This window comes from Oncorhynchus keta, chromosome 8, assembly GCF_023373465.1.
Source record: "Oncorhynchus keta strain PuntledgeMale-10-30-2019 chromosome 8, Oket_V2, whole genome shotgun sequence".
In the NCBI taxonomy this organism is placed as follows: domain Eukaryota; kingdom Metazoa; phylum Chordata; class Actinopteri; order Salmoniformes; family Salmonidae; genus Oncorhynchus; species Oncorhynchus keta.
This window is the reverse complement of record NC_068428.1, coordinates 7632184-7655868: the sequence shown is the minus strand read 5'-3', so window position 1 is coordinate 7655868 and position 23685 is coordinate 7632184. Positions and strand designations below refer to the sequence as shown.

The 23685-nt window shown below is 44.5% G+C and overlaps 1 protein-coding gene across 1 annotated transcript in view; it reads right to left on the bottom strand.

The window, feature by feature from the left end:
* Positions 1 to 778: 778 nt before the first annotated feature.
* Positions 779 to 23685, bottom strand: part of LOC118386763 (rho-associated protein kinase 2-like) — a 101358-nt gene continuing 78451 nt past the window's right edge. Inside the window, exons 20-32 of the mRNA XM_035774551.2 lie at positions 22317 to 22386; positions 19135 to 19238; positions 17152 to 17338; positions 16878 to 16971; positions 16545 to 16639; positions 15492 to 15683; positions 14610 to 14775; positions 13326 to 13393; positions 13040 to 13128; positions 12866 to 12944; positions 12478 to 12748; positions 11812 to 12081; positions 779 to 1820 (exon numbers count right to left, since the gene is read on the bottom strand). Coding sequence (XP_035630444.2) covers positions 1588 to 1820; positions 11812 to 12081; positions 12478 to 12748; positions 12866 to 12944; positions 13040 to 13128; positions 13326 to 13393; positions 14610 to 14775; positions 15492 to 15683; positions 16545 to 16639; positions 16878 to 16971; positions 17152 to 17338; positions 19135 to 19238; positions 22317 to 22386 — 1918 coding nt within the window. The 3' untranslated portion in view covers positions 779 to 1587. The remainder of the gene's footprint in view (positions 1821 to 11811; positions 12082 to 12477; positions 12749 to 12865; positions 12945 to 13039; positions 13129 to 13325; positions 13394 to 14609; positions 14776 to 15491; positions 15684 to 16544; positions 16640 to 16877; positions 16972 to 17151; positions 17339 to 19134; positions 19239 to 22316; positions 22387 to 23685) is intronic.

Sequence of the window (23685 nt, the reverse complement as noted above, 5' to 3'; positions counted from 1 at the left end):
ACAGTGCTTTCGGAAAGTATTCAGACCCCTTGACTTTTTCCACATTTTGTTACGATACAGCCTTATTCTAAAATGGACTAAATAGTTTTTTCCCACATCAACACACAATACCCCATAATGACAAAGCAAAAACAAGTATAGAAATGTTTGCTAATTTGTAAAAAAATAAATCACATTTACATAAGAATTCAGACCCTTTAGTCAGTACTTTGTTGAAGCACCTTTGGCAGGGATTACAGCATTGAGTCATCTTGTGTATGACGCTACAAGCTTGGCACACCTGTATTTGGGGAGTTTCTCCCATTCTTCTCTGCAGATCCTCTCAAACTCTGTCAGGTATTTTCAAGTCTCTCCAGAGATGTTCTATCGTGTTCAAGTCCAGGCTCTGGCTGGGCCACTCAAGGATATTCATAAACTTGCCTCGAAACCACTCCTGCATTGTCTTGGCTGTGTGCTTAGGGTCATTGTCCTGTTGGAAAGTGAACCTTCGCCCCAGTCTGAGGTCCTAAGCAATCTGGAACAGGTTTTCATCAAGGATCTCTGTACTTTGATCTGTTAATCTTTTCCACGATCCTGACTGGTCTCTAATTCCCTGTCGCTGAAAAACATCCCCACAGCATGATGCTGCCACCACCATGCTTCATCGTAGGGATGGTACCAGGTTTCCTCCAGACATGACGCTTGGCATTCAGGCCAAAAAGTTAAATCTCGGTTTCTTCAGACAAGAAAATCTTGTTTCTCATGGTCTGAGAGTTCTTTGTGTTTTTTGGCAAACTCCTAGCAGGCTATCATGAGCTTTTTACTGAGGAGTGGCTTCCATCTGGCCACTCTACCATGAAGGACTAATTGGTGGAGTGCTGCAGAGATGGTTGTCCTTCTGGAAGTTTCTCCCATCTCCACAGAGGAACTCTGGAGCTCTGTCAGAGTGACCATCGGTTTCTTGGTCCAAGTAGATTAAGTCCATCGGTTTCACCTACCTGACCAAGGCCCTTCTCCCCCGATTGTTCAGTTTGGCTGGGCTGCTAGGTCTAGGAAGAGTCTTGCTGGTTCCAAACTTCTTCCATTTAAGAAGGGAGGCCACTGTGTTCTTGGGGACCTTCAATGCTGCAGAAATGTTTTCGTACCCTTCCCCACATCTATGCCTTGACTCAATCCTGTCTCAGAGATCTACAGACAATTCCTTTGACCTCACGGCTTGAATTTTACTCGGACATGCACTGTCAACTGTGGGACCTTATATGGACAGGTGTGTGCCTTACCAAATCATGTCCAATCAATTGAATTTACCACAGGTGGACTCCAATCAAGTTGTAGAAACATCAAGGATGATTAATGGAAACAGGATGCACCTGAGTTCAATTTCAAATCTCATTGCAAAGGGTCTAAATATTTATGTAATGAAGGTTTCTGTTTTTTATCTTTTGCAGAAATGTATAAAAACCTGTTTTTGATTCATCATTCTGGGGTATTGTGTGTAAATTGCTGAGGATTTTTTATTTATTTAATCAATTTTAGAATAAGGCTGTAACGTAAATGTGGAAAAAGTCAAGGGTCTGACTACTTTCCGAAGGCACTGTAAATGCAACATTAACCTTTACCATCTTCCCATAAAAGATTTGTAAATGCTTGGCGTTTTGTAGTCTTTGGGTGTGTCTCAAATGGCACCCCATTCCCTATAGAGTTCACAACTTTTGACCAGAGCCATAGGGTGCCATTTGTGAACAAGGCAAGTAAATGTGTGTTCCACTGTGTGTCCAGGCTCCAGTCAAAGTCCACATGATGTAAGAGTATACACCAAACCATTGTATTATAGAGGTAAGCTGTGAAGAGAGAGGAGAAAAATAAGTACAAATGAATAATGGCATTTTGCTAGATTATTAAGTCAATTTATTCAGATAATTGATTGTGCACGCGCACAAACACACACAAGAACAGCCCGGATGTGGGATGGAAATTACTAAGTTTGTGCTTTCTAATAACCAATTTGTGTTCATACAAGTGATTGATTGAACGAATCCTCACAATCAGTATCTGCAATTTGGCAGTACGCCCAGAACCTTGTTTTGAGAACGATATCTCAGTTTTAAGGTCTCAGCTTAGAGAGAAGAAGCCTCGTGAGGTATTGGTCTGTCACATGCATGACCCAGTATTGGTCGGTCACATGAATGAAGCAAAACATCAATGATCAATAAGCTAAATCATGCAATGTCTATAAGAGAACTAACGGGACTGCCCTGGGCGGAGCTCCTGATCGACACGTGTACTTGGTGCATTGAGTTGGTTGGAACCTCTCCAGCGTGCTGATAATAAACAATGATTTATTTCAGATTGACTTTGAGTGTCCCTGTGTATTTTGAAACTATTTAACCATGAATTTAATTGTTTAAAACCTGGACATTGTCATTTTATGAAGACTGTCTTACCTTGTTTCAAAGTAGCCTAACCTAGCCAAAATATGATGACAGAAATGCTGAGGGAATTATTTTATAAACACTTAATATGCAATTGAAATCAGAATTTCTCGCATGTTCTATTGGTTTTCAGTTATTTTATTGTCCAGCAGCCAAAGGCATAGTCCGAGTCATGATAGTACCCATGCTAGACACATCTGATATTGGCAGAAAGCTTAAATTCTTCATAATCTAACTGCACTGTCCAATTTACAGCAGCTATTACAGTGAAAGAATACCATGCTATTATTTGAGGAGAGTTCAGTTATGAACTTGAAAATGTAACAATAAACCAATTAAGTACATTTGGGCAGACTTGAACAGAAATGCAATGATTCATTGGACCAGTCTAAACCTTCACACATATACTGCTGCCATCTAGTGGCCAACATCTAAATTGCGCCTAAACTGGAATAATACATTAGGCATTACAATCTTGCATTACAAATATGAAGGGGAAAAAATGTTTATTTTTATTTTTTATTATCTTTTACAGATTAATGTGTCATTCTCCTACATGAATTTCACATTTCCACAAACTTCAGTGTTTCCTTTCAAATGGTATCAAAAATATGCATATCCTTGCTACAGGCACTTAGATAGGGTATGTCATTTTAGGCAAAAATGGAAAAAAGGGTCAGATCCTTAAGAGGTTTCTAAAGGATATTTTCATCTGTCTCATGAAACTTCTCCTGCAAGCCGTGTGCTTTTGAAAATTGTGTTTTCCGCAAATTGTATTTTGGAACATTCATGCGTAGCCTACAGCCATGTACACTTTGTTGAGCTTATAATATAAATAAAACTTTATCAACAATTTATGCCAATCGGTCTAATTTGTTCCATTTAAAAAAATATATAATTTTTGTATGTGCAGTGATTGTATGAATTGTGGATATGTCAACCCAGAACTGTCCCAGAGTCTGTTTTGAACAGTAAACCTATGTTTCTATTATCCCTTTGGATGACGGGATGCCCTTTATGTCGAGCCCTGGAGGGAATTATTTTATTAAAGACATGAAAAGTATTTTGTTGTAATTCTAATATTGCCATGTTTTACAGGCTACTAAGAGTGGCCAACCTTCCTCCAGGAGAGCCTTAAAGGGGCAGTGGCTAAAAAAGTTAATGTCAAGCCCTGAATAGTGTTGAGCTGAAAGCAGAACTGAGAAAATATCTGCCAACTAAGTAAACTCAATGGAGAATCTCCAATGAAAGTATGTTTAAATCCAGGACTAGGCTTAACCTGTTTCCGCGAAACCACCCCATAGGGTTATGTGACCTAGTTTGGGATAAGTATTGTCCATATTAAACTTAAGTAGCACCAAGAACATTATGCCCATATTGCAGATTAGTTCCTAAAATAAGTTAGTGAAGTTACTTATTAACTCATGAACTGATATGGAGCTGAGCGAGATAGCTCTGGTCTGAAAGAAAAGTATAATCATCATGTGATTACTGCGGAGAGTTCCCAGCATGAATATGCTGACAAGTGCACTCCTACACTACACATAAAAAATAAACAAGATAAAGATGAGATAGATGAACAATGAACATGGGTGAGATTAGGGATGGGTACCAAAACTCGATATTAAACGCTTCTGCTTTCGGTACTGGAGAAATTAAGAAAATACATTTCCTGTTTATTATTGCTACATAAACGTTATCTTGCACATTTGATCTCACCAACCGTTTCCAATTTGCAATAAAATGAAGACATTTATCTATGATGCATTTCGGCTATTCCCAATCCAGAAGAGATGTCTCTGGCGCTACAGCACACACAGCACCCTGCTCTTAATTAGTGACCATGGCTGAGAGAACTAAACGTTCAACAGTGTGGTTAAACTTCACCAGAGTCAATGTTGACGGTGCTCGTTGCCGCAAGTGCAACAAGACTTTTGCTTGTAAGGGCGGAAACACGAGCAATCTGTCCAAACATCTATCGGAAGTGCATCATGTACAGGCAGAGAAATGCAGTTTTCGACTGCCTAGCTCGTAGTTAATCTCTCGTTGTCCGATCTACGTTAGGTATGTTTGCTAGCAGCCTGGAGCCCACACACGGAATTAACTAAATTATCCGAACATGGGTTCATGATCATTAGCCAGCTGATTGTTCATAAATTCAATAACCCATTTAAAGATTCTGCAACTTTCTTGTTAAAGTTGCAGCTACTATGAACCAACCCACTCCTCCCTCTAATACCGCTGGTCCAAGCCAAAGACAAGCCCAAAGCCCCTTCACGCTGGCAGCAAGTGGGAGGATGACTGAGGAGAGGGTGAATGAGTGCCACCTAGTCGTGACCAAGTTCATAGTGAAAGGCCTACACCCCTTTGCAACAGTGGAGTCCAAGGGCTTTAGGGAACAGTCTGTCAGTCTGTATTGAGTTGTATTCATTTTTAGGATATAGTAGTATAAAAGGGTTGTACGTTAGTCCCATCACTCCACAATACACAACACAATATTTCTATAATGATAATTCAACACATGAAAACTCTCTTTTTTTACTGTAGGGAGATGAGTAAGGCACTCAACCCCAAATATACCCCTCCCTCCAGGAGATACCTCAGTGAAACATTAATTCCGACCTGGTATGGTTTAGAAAAGGCCAATGTGATCACTGAGCAGAAGAACGTGCGAAAGCTGGCCATCACATCAGACGGCTGGACCAGCCTCTGTCAGGACCACTATCTCTCTGTTACTGTGCAATACACAAGGGCAGTGTAAAACAGGTGGTCCTCCACACCAGGGCAGTGTGAAACAGAAGGTCCTCCACACCAGGACAGTGTGAAACAGAAGGTCCTCCACACCAGGACAGTGTGAAACAGAAGGTCCTCCACACCAGGACAGTGTAAAACAGAAGGTCCTCCACACCAGGACAGTGTAAAACAGAAGGTCCTCCACACCAGGACAGTGTAAAACAGAAGGTCCTCCACACCAGGACAGTGTAAAACAGAAGGTCCTCCACACCAGGGCAGTGTAGAACAGACGATCCTCTACACCAGGGCAGTGTAAAACAGAAGGTCCTATACACCAGGACAGTGTAAAACAGAAGGTCCTCCACACCAGGACAGTGTAAAACAGAAGGTCCTCCACACCAGGACAGTGTGAAACAGAAGGTCCTCCACACCAGGACAGTGTGAAACAGAAGGTCCTCCACACCAGGACAGTGTAAAACAGAAGGTCCTCCACACCAGGACAGTGTAAAACAGAAGGTCCTCCACACCAGGACAGTGTAAAACAGAAGGTCCTCCACACCAGGACAGTGTGAAACAGAAGGTCATCCACACCAGGACAGTGTAAAACAGAAGGTCCTCCACACCAAGACAGTGTAAAACAGAAGGTCATACTACACACCAGGACAGTTTAAAACAGAAGGTCCTCCACACCAGGGCAGTGTGAAACAGAAGGTCCTCCACACCTGGACAGTGTAAAACAGAAGGTCCTCCACACCAGGACAGTGTGAAACAGAAGGTCCTCCACACCAGGACAGTGTAAAACAGAAGGTCCTCCACACCAGGACAGTGTAAAACAGAAGGTCCTCCACACCAGGACAGTGTAAAACAGAAGGTCCTCCACACCAGGACAGTGTAAAACAGAAGGTCCTCCACACCAGGACAGTGTAAAACAGAAGGTCCTCCACACCAGGACAGTGTAAAACAGATGGTCCTCCACACCAGGACAGTGTAAAACAGAAGGTCCTCCACACCAGGACAGTGTTAAACAGAAAGTCCTCCACACCAGGACAGTGTAAAACAGAAGGTCCTCCACACCAGGGCAGTGTAAAACAGAAGGTCCTCCACACCAGGGCAGTGTAAATCAGATGATCCACTACACCAGGACAGTGTAAAACAGAAGGTCCTCCACACCAGGACAGTGTAAAACAGAAGGTCCTCCACACCAGGGCAGTGTAAATCAGATGATCCACTACACCAGGGCAGTGTAAAACAGAAGGTCCTATACACCAGGGCAGTGTAAAACAGACGGTCCTCCACACCAGGACAGTGTAAAACAGACGGTCCTCCACACCAGGACAGTGTAAAACAGATGGCCCTCCACACCAGGACAGTGTGAAACAGAAGGTCCTCAACACCAGGACAGTGTGAAACAGAAGGTCCTCCACACCAGGACAGTGTAAAACAGAAGCTCCTCCACACCAGGACAGTGTAAAACAGACGGTCCTCCACACCAGGACTGTGTAAAACAGATGGCCCTCCACACCAGAACAGTGTGAAACAGAAGGTCCTCCACACCAGGACAGTGTAAAACAGAAGGTCCTCCACACCAGGACAGTGTAAAACAGAAGGTCCTCCACACCAGGACAGTGTAAAACAGAAGGTCCTCCACACCAGGACAGTGTAAAACAGATGGTCCTCCACACCAGGACAGTGTAAAACAGAAGGTCCTCCACACCAGGACAGTGTAAAACAGATGGTCCTCCACACCAGGACAGTGTAAAACAGAAAGTCCTCCACACCAGGACAGTGTAAAACAGAAAGTCCTCCACACCAGGACAGTGTGAACTAGAAGGTCCTCCACACCAGGACAGTGTAAAACAGAAGGTCCTCCACACCAGGACAGTGTAAAACAGAAGGTCCTCCACACCAAGACAGTGTAAAACAGATGGTCATCCACACCAGGACAGTGTGAAACAGAAGGCCCTCCACACCAGGACAGTGTGAAACAGAAGGTCCTCCACACCAGGACAGTGTGAAACAGAAGGCCCTCCACACCAGGACAGTGTGAAACAGAAGGCCCTCCACACCAGGACAGTGTGAAACAGAAGGCCCTCCACACCAGGACAGTGTGAAACAGAAGGTCCTCCACACCAGGACAGTGTGAAACAGAAGGTCCTCCACACCAGGACAGTGTGAAACAGAAGGTCCTCCACACCAGGACAGTGTGAAACAGAAGGTCCTCCACACCAGGACAGTGTGAACTAGAAGGTCCTCCACACCAGGACAGTGTAAAACAGAAGGTCCTCCACACCAGGACAGTGTAAAACAGAAGGTCCTCCACACCAGGACAGTGTGAAACAGAAGGCCCTCCACACCAGGACAGTGTGAAACAGAAGGCCCTCCACACCAGGACAGTGTGAAACAGAAGGCCCTCCACACCAGGACAGTGTGAAACAGAAGGCCCTCCACACCAGGACAGTGTGAAACAGAAGGTCCTCCACACCAGGACAGTGTGAAACAGAAGGTCCTCCACACCAGGACAGTGTGAAACAGAAGGTCCTCCACACCAGGACAGTGTGAAACAGAAGGTCCTCCACACCAGGACAGTGTGAAACAGAAGGTCCTCCACACCAGGACAGTGTGAAAGAGAAGGTCCTCCACACCAGGACAGTGTGAAACAGAAGGCCCTCCACACCAGGACAGCGTAAAACAAAAATGTAGATTTTTCTCCAGAAGAACTGTTAGTCCTTTTGCAGCCTACCTGCAGGCCCCATCCGTGTTTTTCTATACCACTGTATTATCTTTTGCAGGAAAATATTGTTTATTTAATTTGTTTTACATTTCTATCATCACAACATTAGTCTTTAATAGTGATTTGTTCAAAACAAAGCTGTTTATTTTGCTGTAAATAATTGTTTATTTTACATTTCAGAAAATAAAGCAATGTTAATTGAGTTCTTAATTGGGTTCGTTTTTTTTCGTAAAAAATTACAAAAAGAACCAATAAGAATACCGTTAAAGTACCAGATCGATAAGCAGTATCGATAAGAGTAGAAATACCGTTCAAATCTTAATGCTACCCATCCCTAGGTGAGATAAAGAGAGACTTGGGGTCAAACAGACAGGCCTGGATGAGATCTTTAAGGTCAGGGCCCTCCGTAAGGCTCACAAAATCATTTTAGACCCAAGTCACCCCCTGTACCTGGACTTTGAACTACTCCCCTCTGGGCGCAGGTATAGGGCACCCCTCAGCAGGAAAAACAGAACGAGACAATCATTTGTGCCAGGTGTGATATCCCTCCTAAATAGCTCGGGCGAATGTTCCCATTGAGTCCGTAAGGCCAGCAGGCTAGTCTTTTCTTCTTTTTAATTTAATGTTTTATTTCTTACTATTATTATTTTTTATTGCTATGTAACTGTTATGAAAGTTGTATTGTCAATTTAGTTTTGTATTTAAACGCCACTTTAAATGTGTACATGACACTGCAACAAAATTTCCCCAAGGGACAATAAAGTCAGTCAGTAAATAAGTAAGTAAGTAAGAGTATGCTGTGTTGACCAAACGGACAGATATTATATTTGCAATGAAAAGCAAATCCAATATCAGTAACACACATCTGATTTATGAATACATTAGCTGTATATCCATCTTGTTTATTTTAACCAGGGCCATGTTCAGTAGGAAGAAAACATTTTAAAATGGGAAGGTACAACCTGAACATATCCAAAAACAACACTGGTTTTTGCCTTCGCGCTGCAAAACGTTTAGTGGATTATTGAACACAAACCTAGCAAATCAAGGGTTCAAATAGTAATGAAAATGTATCAAATACTCTTGACACTCTAGGCACACCATATATACAGGTATATATATATATATATATATATGACAAAAAAACACACATCTACAACGAGAGACACCACAACACTACATAAAGAGAGACCTAAAGACAACAACATAGCATGGCAGCAACACAACATGACAACAACATTGTAGCAACACAACATGGTAGAAGCACAAAACATGGTACAAACATTACAGACAACAGCACAAAAGGCAAGAAGGTAGAGACAACAATATATCATGCGAAGCAGCCACAACTGCCAGCTTGTTCTAGTCGCTAGCTGCAGCGAACTGAAATGAGGAGCAACCCTGGGATGTGTGTGCTTTGGGGTCCATTAACAGAATGTGACTGGCAAAATGGGTGTTGTATGTGGAGGAGGAGGGCTGCAGTAGTTATGTCAGATAATGGGGAGTGAGGCCTTAGAGGGTTTTACAAATAAGCATTGCGACGGGTATATAGAGATGACCAGTTTCCAGAGGAGTATAGAGTGCAGTGATGTGTCCTATAAAGGAGCATTTGTGGCAAATCTGATTGCCGAATGGTAAAAAACTTCTAGCCGCTGGAGAGCACCCTTGCCTGCCAATCTATAAATTTGTCTCCGTAATCTCGCATGGGTAGGATGGTCATCTGAATCAGGGTTAGTTTGGCAGCAGGGGTGAAAGAGGAGCGATTACAATAGAGGAAACCAAGTCTAGATTTCACTTTGGCCTGCAGCTTTGATATGTGCAGACAGAAGGAAGGTCCATACTCCCAAGTACTTGTATGGGGTGACTACCTCAAGCTCTAAACCCTCAGAGGTAGTAATCACAGCAGTGGGGAGAGGGGCATTCTTCTTACCAAACCACATGATCTTTGTTTTGGAGGTGTCCAGAACACGGTTAAGGGCAGAGAAAGCTTGTTGGTCAATAAGAAATATTTGTTGTAGAGCGTTTAACACAAAATCTGAGGAGGGGCCAGCTGAGTATAAGACTGTATCATCTGCATATAAATGGATGAGAGAGAGCTTCCTACTGCTTGAGCTATGCTGTTGATGTAAATTGAGAAGAGCGTGGGTACTCCCTTGGTGACAGGCAGTGGCTGAGACAGAAGATGTTCTGACTTTATACACTGCACTCTTTGAGAGAGGTAGTTAGCAAACCAGGCCAAAGCCCCCTCAGAGACACCAATACTCCTTAGCCAGCCCACAAGAATGGAATGGTCTACCGTATCAAAGCATTGGCCAAGTCAATACATTTCTGCCCTTTTAGAGTGGCCCCGGTCAACTGTAAGTGCTGTTATTGTGAAGTGGAAAGGTCTGGAAGCAACAGCGGCTCAGCCATGAAGTAGTAGGCCACACAAGCTCACAGCATGGGACCGCTGAGTGCTCAAGCGTGTAGCCTGTGAAAATAATCTGTCCACAGATGCAACACTCACTACGAGTTCCAAACTGTCTCTGGAAGCAATGTCAGCATAAGAACTGTTAGTCGGGAGCTTCATGAAATGGGTTTCCATGGCCGAGCAGCCGCACACAAGACTAAGATCACCATGAGCAATGCCAAGCATCAGCTGGAGTGGTGTAATGCTTGCCGCCAATGGACTCTGGAGCAGTAGAAATGCGTTCTCTGGAGTGATGAATCACACTTCACCATCTGGCAGTCCGAAGGACGAATCTGGATTTGGCGGATGCCAGGAGAACGCTACCTGCCCCAATGCATAGTGCCAACTGTAAAGTTTGGTAGAGGAGGAATAATGGTCTGGGGCTGTGTTTCATGGTTCGGGCTAGGCCACTTAGTTCTAGAGATGGGAAACCTTAACTTCTTAAGGCTATGGGAGGTATTTGGAAGTTTGGATTACTGACATGCCCAAAGTAAACTGCCTGTTACTCAGGCCCAGAAGCTAGGATATGCATTGGATAGAAAACACTCTGAAGTTTCTACAACTGTTAAAATAATGTATGTGAGTATAACAGAACTGATATGGCAGGCAAACACCTGAGGAAAATCCATCCTGGAAAATGTGTTTGAGCTCCCAGGCCATTCCTATGTTGGCATATTGGATTTCCAATCAAAAAGTGCCCAGATTGCAGTACCTATGCCCTATGTCAACAGTCTTTAGAAAAGGTTCCATACTTGTTTTTTGAAGTTGTTGTAGTTGTAGTTTTTCAAGGTGTCCCTCATTAGGACTCTAGTCTTGTGGAGCGCATGAATGAGGGCACGTACTTCGTTATTTATCTCCAGTATTGAACATACTACATTCCGTCTTCAATTTTATCATTTATTTACATATTAGGGTACCTGAGGATAGATTAGAAACGTTGTTTGACTTGTTTGGACGAAGTTTACCGATAACTTTTGCAATTCCTTTGTCTGCATGTTGAACGAGTGGAATGGGTGGATTACTGAATCAAACGCACCAACAAAACATACTTTTTTGGGAATATAAAGAAGGACTTCATCGAACAAAATGACTATTTGTTGTGTAGATGGGACCCTTGGGATTGCAATCAGAGGAAGATCTTTAAAGGTAAGTGATTTATTTTAGCGCTATTTCTGATTTTTGTGACGCCTCTGCTGGTTTGAAAAATGTTTTTAATGGTGGTGTATACGGGGCACTGTCCTCAGACAATCAAATGCTATACTTTCGCTGTAAAGCCTATTGTGAATCGGACAAAGTGGTTCGATTACCAAGGTTCTAAGCTAAAGAATGATGTAAGACACTTGTATATTCATAGCCCCAAAAGCGCAAACACCGCCGATCTGGCATTCCAGGCAGGCTCAAGCAAATGCTGAAAGTATTTGAAAGATTTCCAAAACAATTTGAACCCAGGTCTGAAAGCCACCCTCTTCACCCATCAATAGTCTTACCTGGGCTTCCCTGCAGGCTGAGTCTGCTGGCGACTGGGCTGGACCTTGATGGCTCCACGGTGGGGGGACATGCTTGGAGAGTTGCGGGGGGAGGTGCCAGGGGAGAGTCGGGGGAGGAGTGGGAGGGCGGCTCGGGGGCTTGGGCCATGGAGGCGGGTCCAGGATGTTTCCTCGGGATGCGTCTGATTAGCCGGCTGACCCATCGCTGCTGCTCCTCCTGAGAGCCGGCCAATAGGAGTAGGTCTTTGGCCGTGGATATGTCGTAGTTCACTAAGGGAGGAGGTTTGAAGTTAGTGAATACACTTATACAGGAAAACAATTCATTTAAAGAAAACTGACTAATATGTATGCCTACCAAAATGTGCTTTAACTTCACTGTCCTAATAATACAGTCGCTAAAGTAGCAATGTTCAAGGGGGAATAACATTCTAAACAGTAATTCCCATTGTTCGAAAACTATTTAACCCTCGCTTGCCCACATGCCCATAAAACCCTATGAACCCAGTGGCATTCACCCACAGAAATATAAAACCTAGACGGGGAAAGTGGCATATTTTGTGGCAAGTGAGCCCTCTGGGTTTTAGAACTCTACTGGGTTTATAGAGTTTTATGGAATGTGGGAGGCAAGGGAGGGTTAAATATTGTGACCATTCCCCTCTTACTGACCCCTGCAGGGGGCAATGGCCTCCTCATTCAGGTCTAAGTGGTCCCTGTGGCACTTGGTGTGGCAGCGGCGGCACTCCAGCGCGGGCGGCGGCTTGAACACGTTCCACAGGGGCCGCGTGCATGCCTCACAGCTCGACGGCAGGTGGTAGAGAGTGGGGATAAACTCGTGACCCTTGTGCTTAACGTAGGACGAGCGCTCGCCCGCCAGCGCCGGCGGCTCCACCGCAAACTCCTGCTCCCGCTTGCTCTCGCCCTCATTGGCGTAAAGGATCTGTGAGGTGGAGAGATGGAAGAGGAATAAGGAGCAGATGATATGTTACGTTTCTGTAAATGAGGATTCGGTTGAAAGTCGTGAAGACAAGATATTGATGTCAATGTGAGTTGTCACCTGGAATATCCTGGGGATTTCTTTGGTGTCAGCACGGTACACGTCTGTTTGAGTGACTGGTCGGACGTGGAACAGCTTACTGCATGGAGGAAAGAATGGAACAATGATAGGCATCTCAATAGAAGCAGTGAGGGAAAAACAGTCAAATGAGGACAAACAAGCTTTGTGACTCACTCAATGTCTAGGATCATGTAGGGGTTGGACTGCTCTCGGTCCATATCGCTATTGTAGAACAAGATCTTCTTACTGCTTACCACCACATACTGAGAGAGAGAGCGAGAGAGCGAGAGAGCGAGAGAGAGAGAGAGAGAGAGAGAGAGAGAGAGAGAGAGAGAGAGAGAGAGAGAGAGAGCAGGGAAAAAGACAAAATCACACAGTTGGACTCACGTGTCAGTGGAATAATCAATAAAGACCAATAATCAGGTACAGAATAGTCAGAGAGGCAGAAGGGGCACCATACCCTTCTATCCCATCCAAATCTCTTGGTGTTCTTCACAGGAAGTGATAGCCAGCCCTCCAGCCTGGTATCTGTTTTGCATACAGGAAACAGGAAGTACATACATTTTGCTTCATAGGGGCTTCATGACAGCTCTGTTAAATACTGTAGAGAGCTGAGGTCAGGAGCCAATCCACACGGCCCACTTCATTGTTTCAACCAGTTAAACCATTGCTGTCGAAACGTGTTGCGTGCATCATGTAATGCTCTGTAGCTAATTATTGTCTCTATACGTTATTTACATGCCTTCCCAACAAAGGTTTTTATTTTGCTAAATTAACATACTAATGGTGCTTGAAAGAAAAATGGCACCCTATTTCTTATCCAAAATGGTACCATTTCTGGTTAAAGTAGTGCACTATATAAGGAATAGGGGGCCATTTTAGATGCAGCTCAGGATCCCTACACTGGAGCTATTCCAAATCGGGAAAACGTTTTGAAAGTCCACATAGTTTGAGTTGACTCAACACAAGGTTAACCTGGGCCACACAAAGTTAGGCTGTGACTTTCCGCACACAGCTGTGAAACACCAACCACTATTACTGTAGTTGCACTGCAGAGTCACTGCCGGGAGTGTTATAGACTGACAAACTGCCGAGGCGGGATAGAGAGGGAACGTATTTTGTAGACCACGAGGGGTCGCCTGCACCGCTGCGGTCAGGCTCTGGGGACGGCTGCTCATAGGTGACGGTCTGCGGCCATGTTCTAACCGCCCGTCATTTACGTCATCCTCTTTCTCTTCCTCCTACTCCTCATTCTCAGAGTCGGAGCCAAAGAGAAGGTGAGCCACTCTAAAGGAGGGCTGGGTGGCAATGCTGACAGATTTCTGCCTGCGCTGGTAGTGGAAGGCATATATTCGGAGGTCTGGGAGTGACCGATGAACACTACACCATCACAACAGACAGAGAGAGGGAGCGTGGGAGTGGATATCGAAAGGGAAAGAAAGGAATAAGGAGTTAAAGGTGTATTCAAGGCAGATGTTTAGGCATAGTGAAAGAAGGGGTTGGAAAGTCAATAAGGGAGTGACAGGTGGGAAAAGAAAAGGAAAACTGTGTTGCGACAGAGAGATAGGGAAGGATAGAGAGGAGTGTTCAGTGCTTTGACTTGAATGTTAAATATGAATGATTTAAAGCTCAAGTTAAAACACTGAACATTTGAGTACATGAAGGTAACACCTGCCTATTAAGGGTTTCCATTTGAAGAGTTAAGTGGCCAGTGGTAAAGTAAGGGGTGAGAGGCCGGTCTTACCTGGGTAACCGCTGTCGTCCATGTCGTTACTGCTGCTGATGCTGGTGGAGTCCATAGAGTGGATGCTAAGAGAGGTCAGCTGACAGCGCAGCTGCTCAATGTCACTGTCCTTACTGTCCAAGGCCATCTGGAGCTCCATGCGCACCTGGCTCTCGTCTGATAACACCTACAGTACAGATGGAAATCAGAGGAGGTTGCTGGCACCTTAAATGGGGAGGACAGGCTCACGGTAACGGCTGGAGCGGAATAAGTGGATAAGTGGTTTCCATGTGTTTGATGCCATTCCATTACCACGAGTCTGCCCTCCCCTCAGCAGCCTCCACTGATGGAAACACACATGCACACACTTTTAGCTGAAGCATCAAGTCGGTAGTATTTACTGGTGTCTTTATATCGATGTGACTTTGGGAGGCCATTCCAGCCAACTGGCCTCACTTTTTTCCCACAGCACTGCCTAGTAATAAGAAAATGAAATGCTCTCATAGTAAAATGTTCACAGCAACGAGTGGTTGTGTGATGGTTAGTATTTTATTTATTTAACCTTTATTTAACTAGGCAAGTCAGTTAAGAACAATTTCAATGACGGCCTACCCCGGCCAAACCCTTACGACGCTGGGCCGATTGTGCGCCGCCCTATGGGACTCTCAATCACGGCCGGTTGTGATACAGCCTGGAATCTAACCAGGGTCTGTTGTGACGCCTCTAGCACTGAGATGCAGTGCCTTAGACCACTGCGCCACTCGGGAGCCCAACCTAGTACAAGGTTGTGGTTGTGTGATGGTTAGTTTAATAAGGTTGCTGTTTTGCTTTGGTTGGACTGACTACCTGTTTAAGTGGTTGCGTGATGGTTAGTGTAAGGTTGTGGTTATGTTATAGACTGACCGCCTGCATATCGTTTATCTCTCTTTGGTACTTTATGATGGTGCTGTTGAGTTTCTCCTTCTCCGATCTCAGCTCCAGCTGTAGCTTCCTGTTCTCCTTCTCCTTCCTGCGCATGTCCAGGGTGTCATCGTGGCGGTGACCCGCACGCATCGTCTCCCTCTGGTTCATGATTTCAGACAGCTTGTTGACCGCCTGGTGGATACAGCCATACAATATGTTATGGGGATGGAATGGACAGCACACCGCAATATACACTGAGTGTACAAAACATTAGGAACACCTTCCTAATATTTGCACTTAGAACAGCCTCAATTTGTTGGGACACGGACTCCACAAGGTGTCAAAATCGTTCCACAGGGATGCGTCCCACACTATACGTCCCACAGTTGTGTCAAGTTGTCTGGAAGTTCTTTGGGTGGTGGACAGTTCTTGATACACGGGAAAACATTAGAGCGTGATACACCCAGCAGCGTTGCAGTTCCTGACACACTCAAACCGGTACACCTGGCACCTTCTACCATAACCCGTTCAAAGGCACTTAAATCTTTTGTCTTGCCCATCACCCTCTGAAATGGCACACACACAATCCATGTCTCAATTGTTTTAAAAATCCTTCTTAAACCTGCCTCCTCCCCTTCATCTACATCAATAAGGGATCATAGCTTTCACCTGGATTCATGGAAAGAGCAGTGTTTTGTACACTCAGTGTATATTCTCAATGAAGAATACTTTATGGGCTGGTTTCCCGGACACACGATTCAGGCAAGTCCTGGAACAAAAGGCGCTTTTGATGGAGATTCTTGGAAACTGACTCTATATATTGCATAATATGTAACATTTGAGTTTTGTATCTGTTCTGGTGAACTCAGGAACATGAACCCCCGATACTTTGTACTCTAGGAGCTAACGTGTTATGCTAACCATTACCCATATCAATAACGTGGTCTTGGTTGGGAAAGGGCGACATGACTTTTACAGCGACACTATTTGTAGCTAACCAGTGCTTTCTAGCCAGATAGCTCATATGTGATACACATCCAAACAGTCCCTCACCTGTATCTTAAGTGTTCTCTCAGTCTGCAGATTCTTCTCGAAGGACATCTTCACACTGTTCATATGTCTCTCCTCCTCCCTGGCCTTCTGGAGCTCTGTGAACAAAACCAATACCAAACCTTCTGATAACATCCCTGGAACATTCTGGACAAACTTTCCCATCACCACATCCGGTAACATTCTGGATACTGTGAGGACCTTGAGAGCACATGGACTCCTCCATCACCAAACCAAGAACGAGCATTCCCACAACATTTCTGGAACATTCTGGACACTGTGGACCTGGGCTCAAAGTAGGAAGGGCGAGTGGGGGGAGGAGGGGGGGATACTCACGTTGCTGCATCTCCTTCAGTTGGTTATTGAGCTCCTCTTTCTCATTGGCCAGGTTGGCCACGTCCACGGTCAGGGTGCGGTTGGACTCTTCCAACTGTAGGGGGCCACAGATGATAGGTGAGCATTACAGACACCAAGTACAGGTCTCAAAAGTATTCAGTGACACCCTCTATTTGACAACATTCTTATTTGACTGACTAAACTCAAGCCTCAGTCTCTCTCCCTCTCTCTTCCTCCCCGCTCTGTCTCTCGCTCCAACCCATCTCCCCCTCACCGAGCCGATGGTGGCCTCCTTGTCCCCTAGCTCCTGCCTGTGTCGGGCCATCATGTCCTTGATCTCCAGCTCCTTCATGATCTTCTCCTTCTCCAGATCGGAGTACTGGTCCTCGGCAATGGAGCGCGCCAGCTGTTCAGAGTCCACCTTGGTTAGGCTCGCCCCCAGCTGTGCTGCCAGGGAATCCCTGTGGGAAGGAAGACCCGGAATACCAGAGAATGTGGGGATTTGGAAAAATACTGACACTACTGTATGGGAAAATGACAATCTAGTCCAGTCGTTTATGTCAGAGCAGTCGCTGGAAGGCCAAAAAGGAAATCCCGGAATAACAGGAAAATCCTGCTTTGGTGCAATCTGTGCAGTATATATGGGAAAATTAAGCTAATGACATCAGTGTCCTGTACTGTATGTCGGGACGGTCACTTGACCTAGGAATACATTAATCTTGCATTGCCAAATGTTGTAATAGGAGAAGGCTGGCCTAGGAGAAGGTTAGGCCTTAGTACACTACAGGTCAAAAGTTTGCTGTCACTTAGAAATGTCCTTGTTTTTGAAAAGAAAGCTATTTTTTTTGTCCATTAAAATAACATAAAATTGATCAGAAATACAGTGTAGACACTGTAAATGTTGTAAATGACTATTGTAGCTGGAAATGGCAGATTTTTTAATATATATTTTTTAATTCTTTATTTAATTTTCTTCTCCTCTTTCTATTCTGGTTAGGGCCAGTTTGTGCTGTGAAGAACAGTTCCTTGGCAATTTATTGCATGGAATAGCCTTAATTTCTCAGAACAAGAATAGACTGACGAGTTTCAGAAGAAAGTGTCTTTGTTTCTGGCCATTTTGAGCCTGTAACCAAACCCACAAATGCTGATGCTCCAGACACTCAACTAGTCGAAAGAAGTCCAGTTCAATTGCATATTTTATTTCAGTACAACAGTTTTCAGCTGTGCTAACATAATTGCAAACACAAAATGCCATTGGAACACAGGAGTGATGGTTGCTGATAATGGGCCTATGTAGATATTCCATAAAAAAAAAAATCTGCTGTTTCCAGCTACAATAGTAATTTACAACAATAACAATGTCTACACTATAGTCTACACTATATTTCTAAACAGTGTCTACACTATATTTAATTAATTAATTAGTTAATAGACGAATAAGAGAGTTCTCTGCCAATAACAGCTAGTTTTCAGTTTTCCCCTCCCACCATTTTAATTGAAAACAATGACAGTAAGGTACTAAAAATATATATATATATATATATATACGCACCTTTATTTAAATAGGCATATCAGTTTTAAGAACAAATTCTTATTTTCAATGACAGCCTCGGAACAGTGGGTTAACTGCCTTGTTCAGGGGCAGAATGACAGAGTGGGGCTTTGATCTTGCACCCTTTCGGTTACTAGTCCAACGCTCTAACCACTAGGCTACGCTGCTGCCCCTTAATTATTACCCAGAAATGATTTGATATTGAGATTAAATGAGATCTCCGGGCTGGCTGTAACAGGAGTTCAGAGCTTAAACTCTGTCTGTGTGACTTTACAGTGTGTGCTAATAATCAAACATCTTGTGTAATTTGGTCAGATTCTCGAAGATCATTGTGTTTGTGATATGGTGATTGATGGCACATCACCTGTAGACTAGGCATCACAAGAGGTTAGGTTACGCTCTGATCACATGACCTGCATTATTGTCAGGCTATCATTTCGCCATGATAAGGATGAAACACATTATTACATGAGGCTACAGCTAATCACCTGTGGACAGACTACTTAAACACAAGTGGTACCATGTATGTTTACGTAGTCTGTCCATGAGAGATTAACTTTGTGCTAATGCCACTAATCTCCAAGAGCTTGTTAGAAGTGCTTCTTTCCAGAATGGGTCCAGCAACTACAATGGATGTGTAACCAGGCCAGTGCAGTACAGCTGGGCTCAGTGGTGTGAACAAAGATATAATTGAGTTTCAGGTACCTTTCCTCCTGGTACTCCTCCAGTCTCTGCAGAATGTCCTTATACAGCTTGTTCCTCTCATCACACTCCTCCTTCAGCTCCCGGATCTGGGTCTTGTACAGGGTCTGGCACAGAGGACATCCACGTCAACACACAACGACTATCATACAGTGGGGCAAAAAAGTTTTAGTCAGCCACCAATTGTGCAAGTCCTCCCACTGAAAAAGATGAGAGAGGCCTGTCATTTTTATCAAAGGTACACTTCAACTATGACAGACAAAATGAGAAAAAAAAATCCAGAAAATCACATTGTAGGATTTTTAATGAATTTATTTGCAAATTATGGTGGAAAATAAGTATTTGGTCACCTACAAACAAGCAAGATTTCTGGCTTTCACAGACCTGTAATTTCTTCTTTAAGAGGCTCCTCTGTCCTCCACTCGTTACCTGTATTAATGGCACCTGTTTGAACTTGTTATCAGTATAAAATACACCTGTCCATAACCTCAAACAGTCACACTCCACTATGGCCAAGACCAAAGAGCTGTCAAAGGACACCAGAAACAAAATTGTAGACCTGCACCAGGCTGGGAAGACTGAATCTGCAATAGGTAAGCAGCTTGGTTTAAGAAATCAACTGTGGGAGCAATTGTTAGGAAATGGAAGACATACAAGACCACTGACAATCTCCCTCGATCTGGGGCTCCACGCAAGATCTCACCCCGTGGGGTCAAAATGATCACAAGGACGGTGAGTAAAAATCCCAGAACCACACGGGGGGCCTAGTGAATGACCTGCAGAGAGCTGGGACCAAAGTAACAAAGCCTACCATAAGTAACACACTACGCTGCCAGGGACTCAAATCCTGCAGTGTCAGACGTGTCCCCCTGCTTAAGTCAGTACATGTCTAGGCCCGTCTGAAGTTTGCTAGAGAGCATTTGGATGATCCAGAAGAAGATTGGGAGAATGCCATATGGTCAGATGAAACCAAAATATAACTTTTTGGTAAAAACTCAACTCGTCTTGTTTGGAGGACAAAGAATACTGAGTTGCATCCAAAGAACACCATACCTACTGTGAAGCATGGGGGTGGAAACATCATGCTTTGGGGCTGTTTTTCTGCAAAGGAACCAGGACGACTGATCCATGTAAAGGAAACAGTGAATGGGGCCATGTATCGTGAGATTTTGAGTGAAAACCTCCTTCCATCAGCAAGGGCGTTGAAGATGAAACGTGGCTGGGTCTTTCAGCATGACAATGATCCCAAACACACCGCTCGGGCAACGAAAGAGTGGCTTCGTAAGAAGCATTTCAAGGTCCTGGAGTGGCCTAGCCAGTCTCCAGATCTCAACCCCATAGAAAATCTTTGGAGGGAGTTGAAAGTTCGTGTTGCCCAGCAACAGCCACAAAAGATCACTGCTCTAGAGGAGATCTGCATGGAGGAATGGGCCAAAATACCAGCAACAGTGTGTGAAAACCTTGTGAAGACTTACAGAAAACGTTTGACCTCTATCATTGCCAACAAAGGCTATATAACAAAGTATTGAGATAAACTTTTGTTATTGAGTGGGTGCGTCACCTGAGTGGGTTGATTCACTGTTGTGGTCATCCTGTCTGGGTTGGCGCCCCCCCCCCCCCACACTTGGGCTGTGCCGTGGCGGAGATCTTTGTGGGCTATACTCAGCCTTGTCTCAGGATGGTAAGTTGGTGGTTGAAGATATCCCTCTAGTGGTGTGGGGGCTGTGCTTTGGCAAAGTGGGTGGGGTTATATCCGTCCTGTTAGGCCCTATCCGGGGGTGTCCTCGGATGGGACCACAGTGTCTCCTGTCCCCTCCTGTCTCAGCCTCCAGTATTTATGCTGCAGTAGTTTGTGTCGGGGGGCTAGGGTCAGTTTGTTATATCTGGAGTACTTCTCCTGTCCTATTTGGTGTCCTGTGTGAATCTAAGTGTGCGTTCTCTAATTATCTCCTTCTTTCTTTCTCTCTCTCGGAGGACCTGAGCCCTAGGACCATGCCCCAGGACTACCTGACATGATGACTCCTTGCTGTCCCCAGTCCACCTGGCCATGCTGCTGCTCCAGTTTCAACTGACCTGAGCCCTAGGACCATGCCCCAGGACTACCTGACATGATGACTCCTTGCTGTCCCCAGTCCACCTGGCCATGCTGCTGCTCCAGTTTCAACTGTTCTGCCTTACTATTATTCGACCATGCTGGTCATTTATGAACATTTGAACATCTTGGCCATGTTCTGTTATAATCTCCACCCGGCACAGCCAGAAGAGGACGGGCCACCCCACATATGCTCTCTCTAATTCTCTCTTTCTTTCTCTCTCTCGGAGGACCTGAGCCCTAGGACCGTGCCCCATGACTACCTGACATGATGACTCCTTGCTGTCCCCGGTCCACCTGACTGTGCTGCTGCTCCAGTTTCAACTGTTCTGCCTTGTTATTATTCGACCATGCTGATCATTTATGAACATTTGAACATCTTGGCCATGTTCTGTTATAATCTCCACCCGGCACAGCCAGAAGAGGACTGGCCACCCCACATAGCCCGGTTCCTCTCTAGGTTTCTTCCTAGGTTTTGGCCTTTCTCGGGAGTTTTTCCTAGCCACCATGCTTCTACACCTGCATTGCTTGCTCTTTGGGGTTTTAGGCTGGGTTTCTGTACAACACTTTGAGATATCAGCTGATGTACGAAGGGCTATATAAATAAATTTGATTTGATTTGATTGACCAAATACTTATTTTCCACCATAATTTGCAAATACATTTATAAAAAAATCCTACAATGTGATTTTCTGGATTTCTTTTCTCATTTTGTCTGTCATAGTTGAAGTGTTCCTATGATGACAATTACAGGCCTCTCTCATCTTTTTAAGTGGTAGAACTTGCACAATTGGTGGCTGACTAAATACTTTTTTGCCCCATTGTATGTCCCAAATGGCACGCTATTCCCTATGTAGTGCACTACTTTTGACCAGGGTCAATAGGGATAGGGTGCCATTTGGGACATAGCAAACACTGTAAAGCAGAATTACTAGACCGAGAAACTACTAAATATAGTCTTTCTTAGGGTTGCAAAAACTCTGGTAACTTTACAAAAATTCCCAGCAGTATTCTAACCAGGATTTCTGGTAAACCTGGGATTTTTGGGAAAATCTTTCCACACATTGGGAGACTGACTAGAAGTCAACAGTACCGTGAAATACTGTTCAGCCTCCAGCTGGTCCTTCATCTCCTTCAGCTGTCCGTCAGTCTCCTGTCTCTCCCTGTGATTGGGGAAAAGGACTGTCAATCACTGCCATGTCAAATCAATCTAAAACAAACAACACACAACTCCCAACATGTAGTGCCTGGGGAAGGCAGAAATGATACCTAATGATGAGTCACATCGATTGGCCATCACATCCTCTCTCTCACACACACATACAGTGCCTTTGGAAAGTATTCAGACTCCTGGACTTTTCCCACATTTAGTTACGTTACAGCCTTATTCTAAAATGGATTAAATATATAAAACTCCTCAGCAACCTACACACAATAGCCCATAATGACAAATCAAAAAATGTTTTTTGTAATTGTTTGCAAATTTATTTGAAAAAAAGGAGATATGACATTTCCATAATTATTCAAACACTTTAATCAATATTTTGTTGAAGCACCTTTTTCAGCAATTACAGCCTCAAGTTTTCTTGGGTATGACACCACAAGATTGGCACACCTGTATTTAGGGAGTTTCTCCTATTCTTCTCTGCAGATCCTCTCAAGCTCTGTCAGGTTGGATGGGGAGTGTTGCTGCACAGCTATTTTCAGTTTTCTCCGGAGATGTTCGATCAAGTTCAAGTCCGGGCTCTGGCTGGGCCACTCAAAGACATTCAGAGACTTGTCCTGAAGCCACTCCTGCTTTGTCTTGCATGTGTGCTTAGGGTTGTTGTCCTGATGGAAGGTGAACCTTCGCCCCAGTCTGAGGTCCTGAGCACTCTGGAGCAGGTTTTCATTAAGGATCTCTCCGTACTTTGCTCCGTTCATCTTTTCCTGAATCCTGACTAGTCTCCCAGTCCCTGCCGCTGAAAAACACCCCACAGCATGATGCTGCCACCATCATGCTTCACCGTTGGGAGGCCACCAGGTTTCCTCCAGACGTGATGCTTGGCATTCAGGCCGAAGAGTTAAATCTTGGTTACATCAGACCAGAGAATCTTGTTTCTCATGGTCAGAGTCTTTAGGTGCCTTTTGGCAAACTCCAAGCGGGCTGTCATGTGCCTTTTACTGAGGAGTGGCTTCTGTCTAGCAACTCTACCATAAAGGCCTGATTAGTAGGGTGCTGCAGAGATGGTTGTCCTTCTGGAAGGTTCTCCCATCTCCACAGTGGAACTCTAGAGCTCTGTCAGAGTGACCATCGAGTTCTTTGTCATCTCCCTGTCTTGGTGGTTCCAAACTTCTTCTATTTAAGAATTATGGAGGCCACTGTGTTGTTTTTGGGACGTTCAATGCTGCAGAAATGTTTGGTAACCTTCCCCAGATCTGTGCCTCCTGTCAATCCTGTCTTGGAGCTCTACGGAAAATTC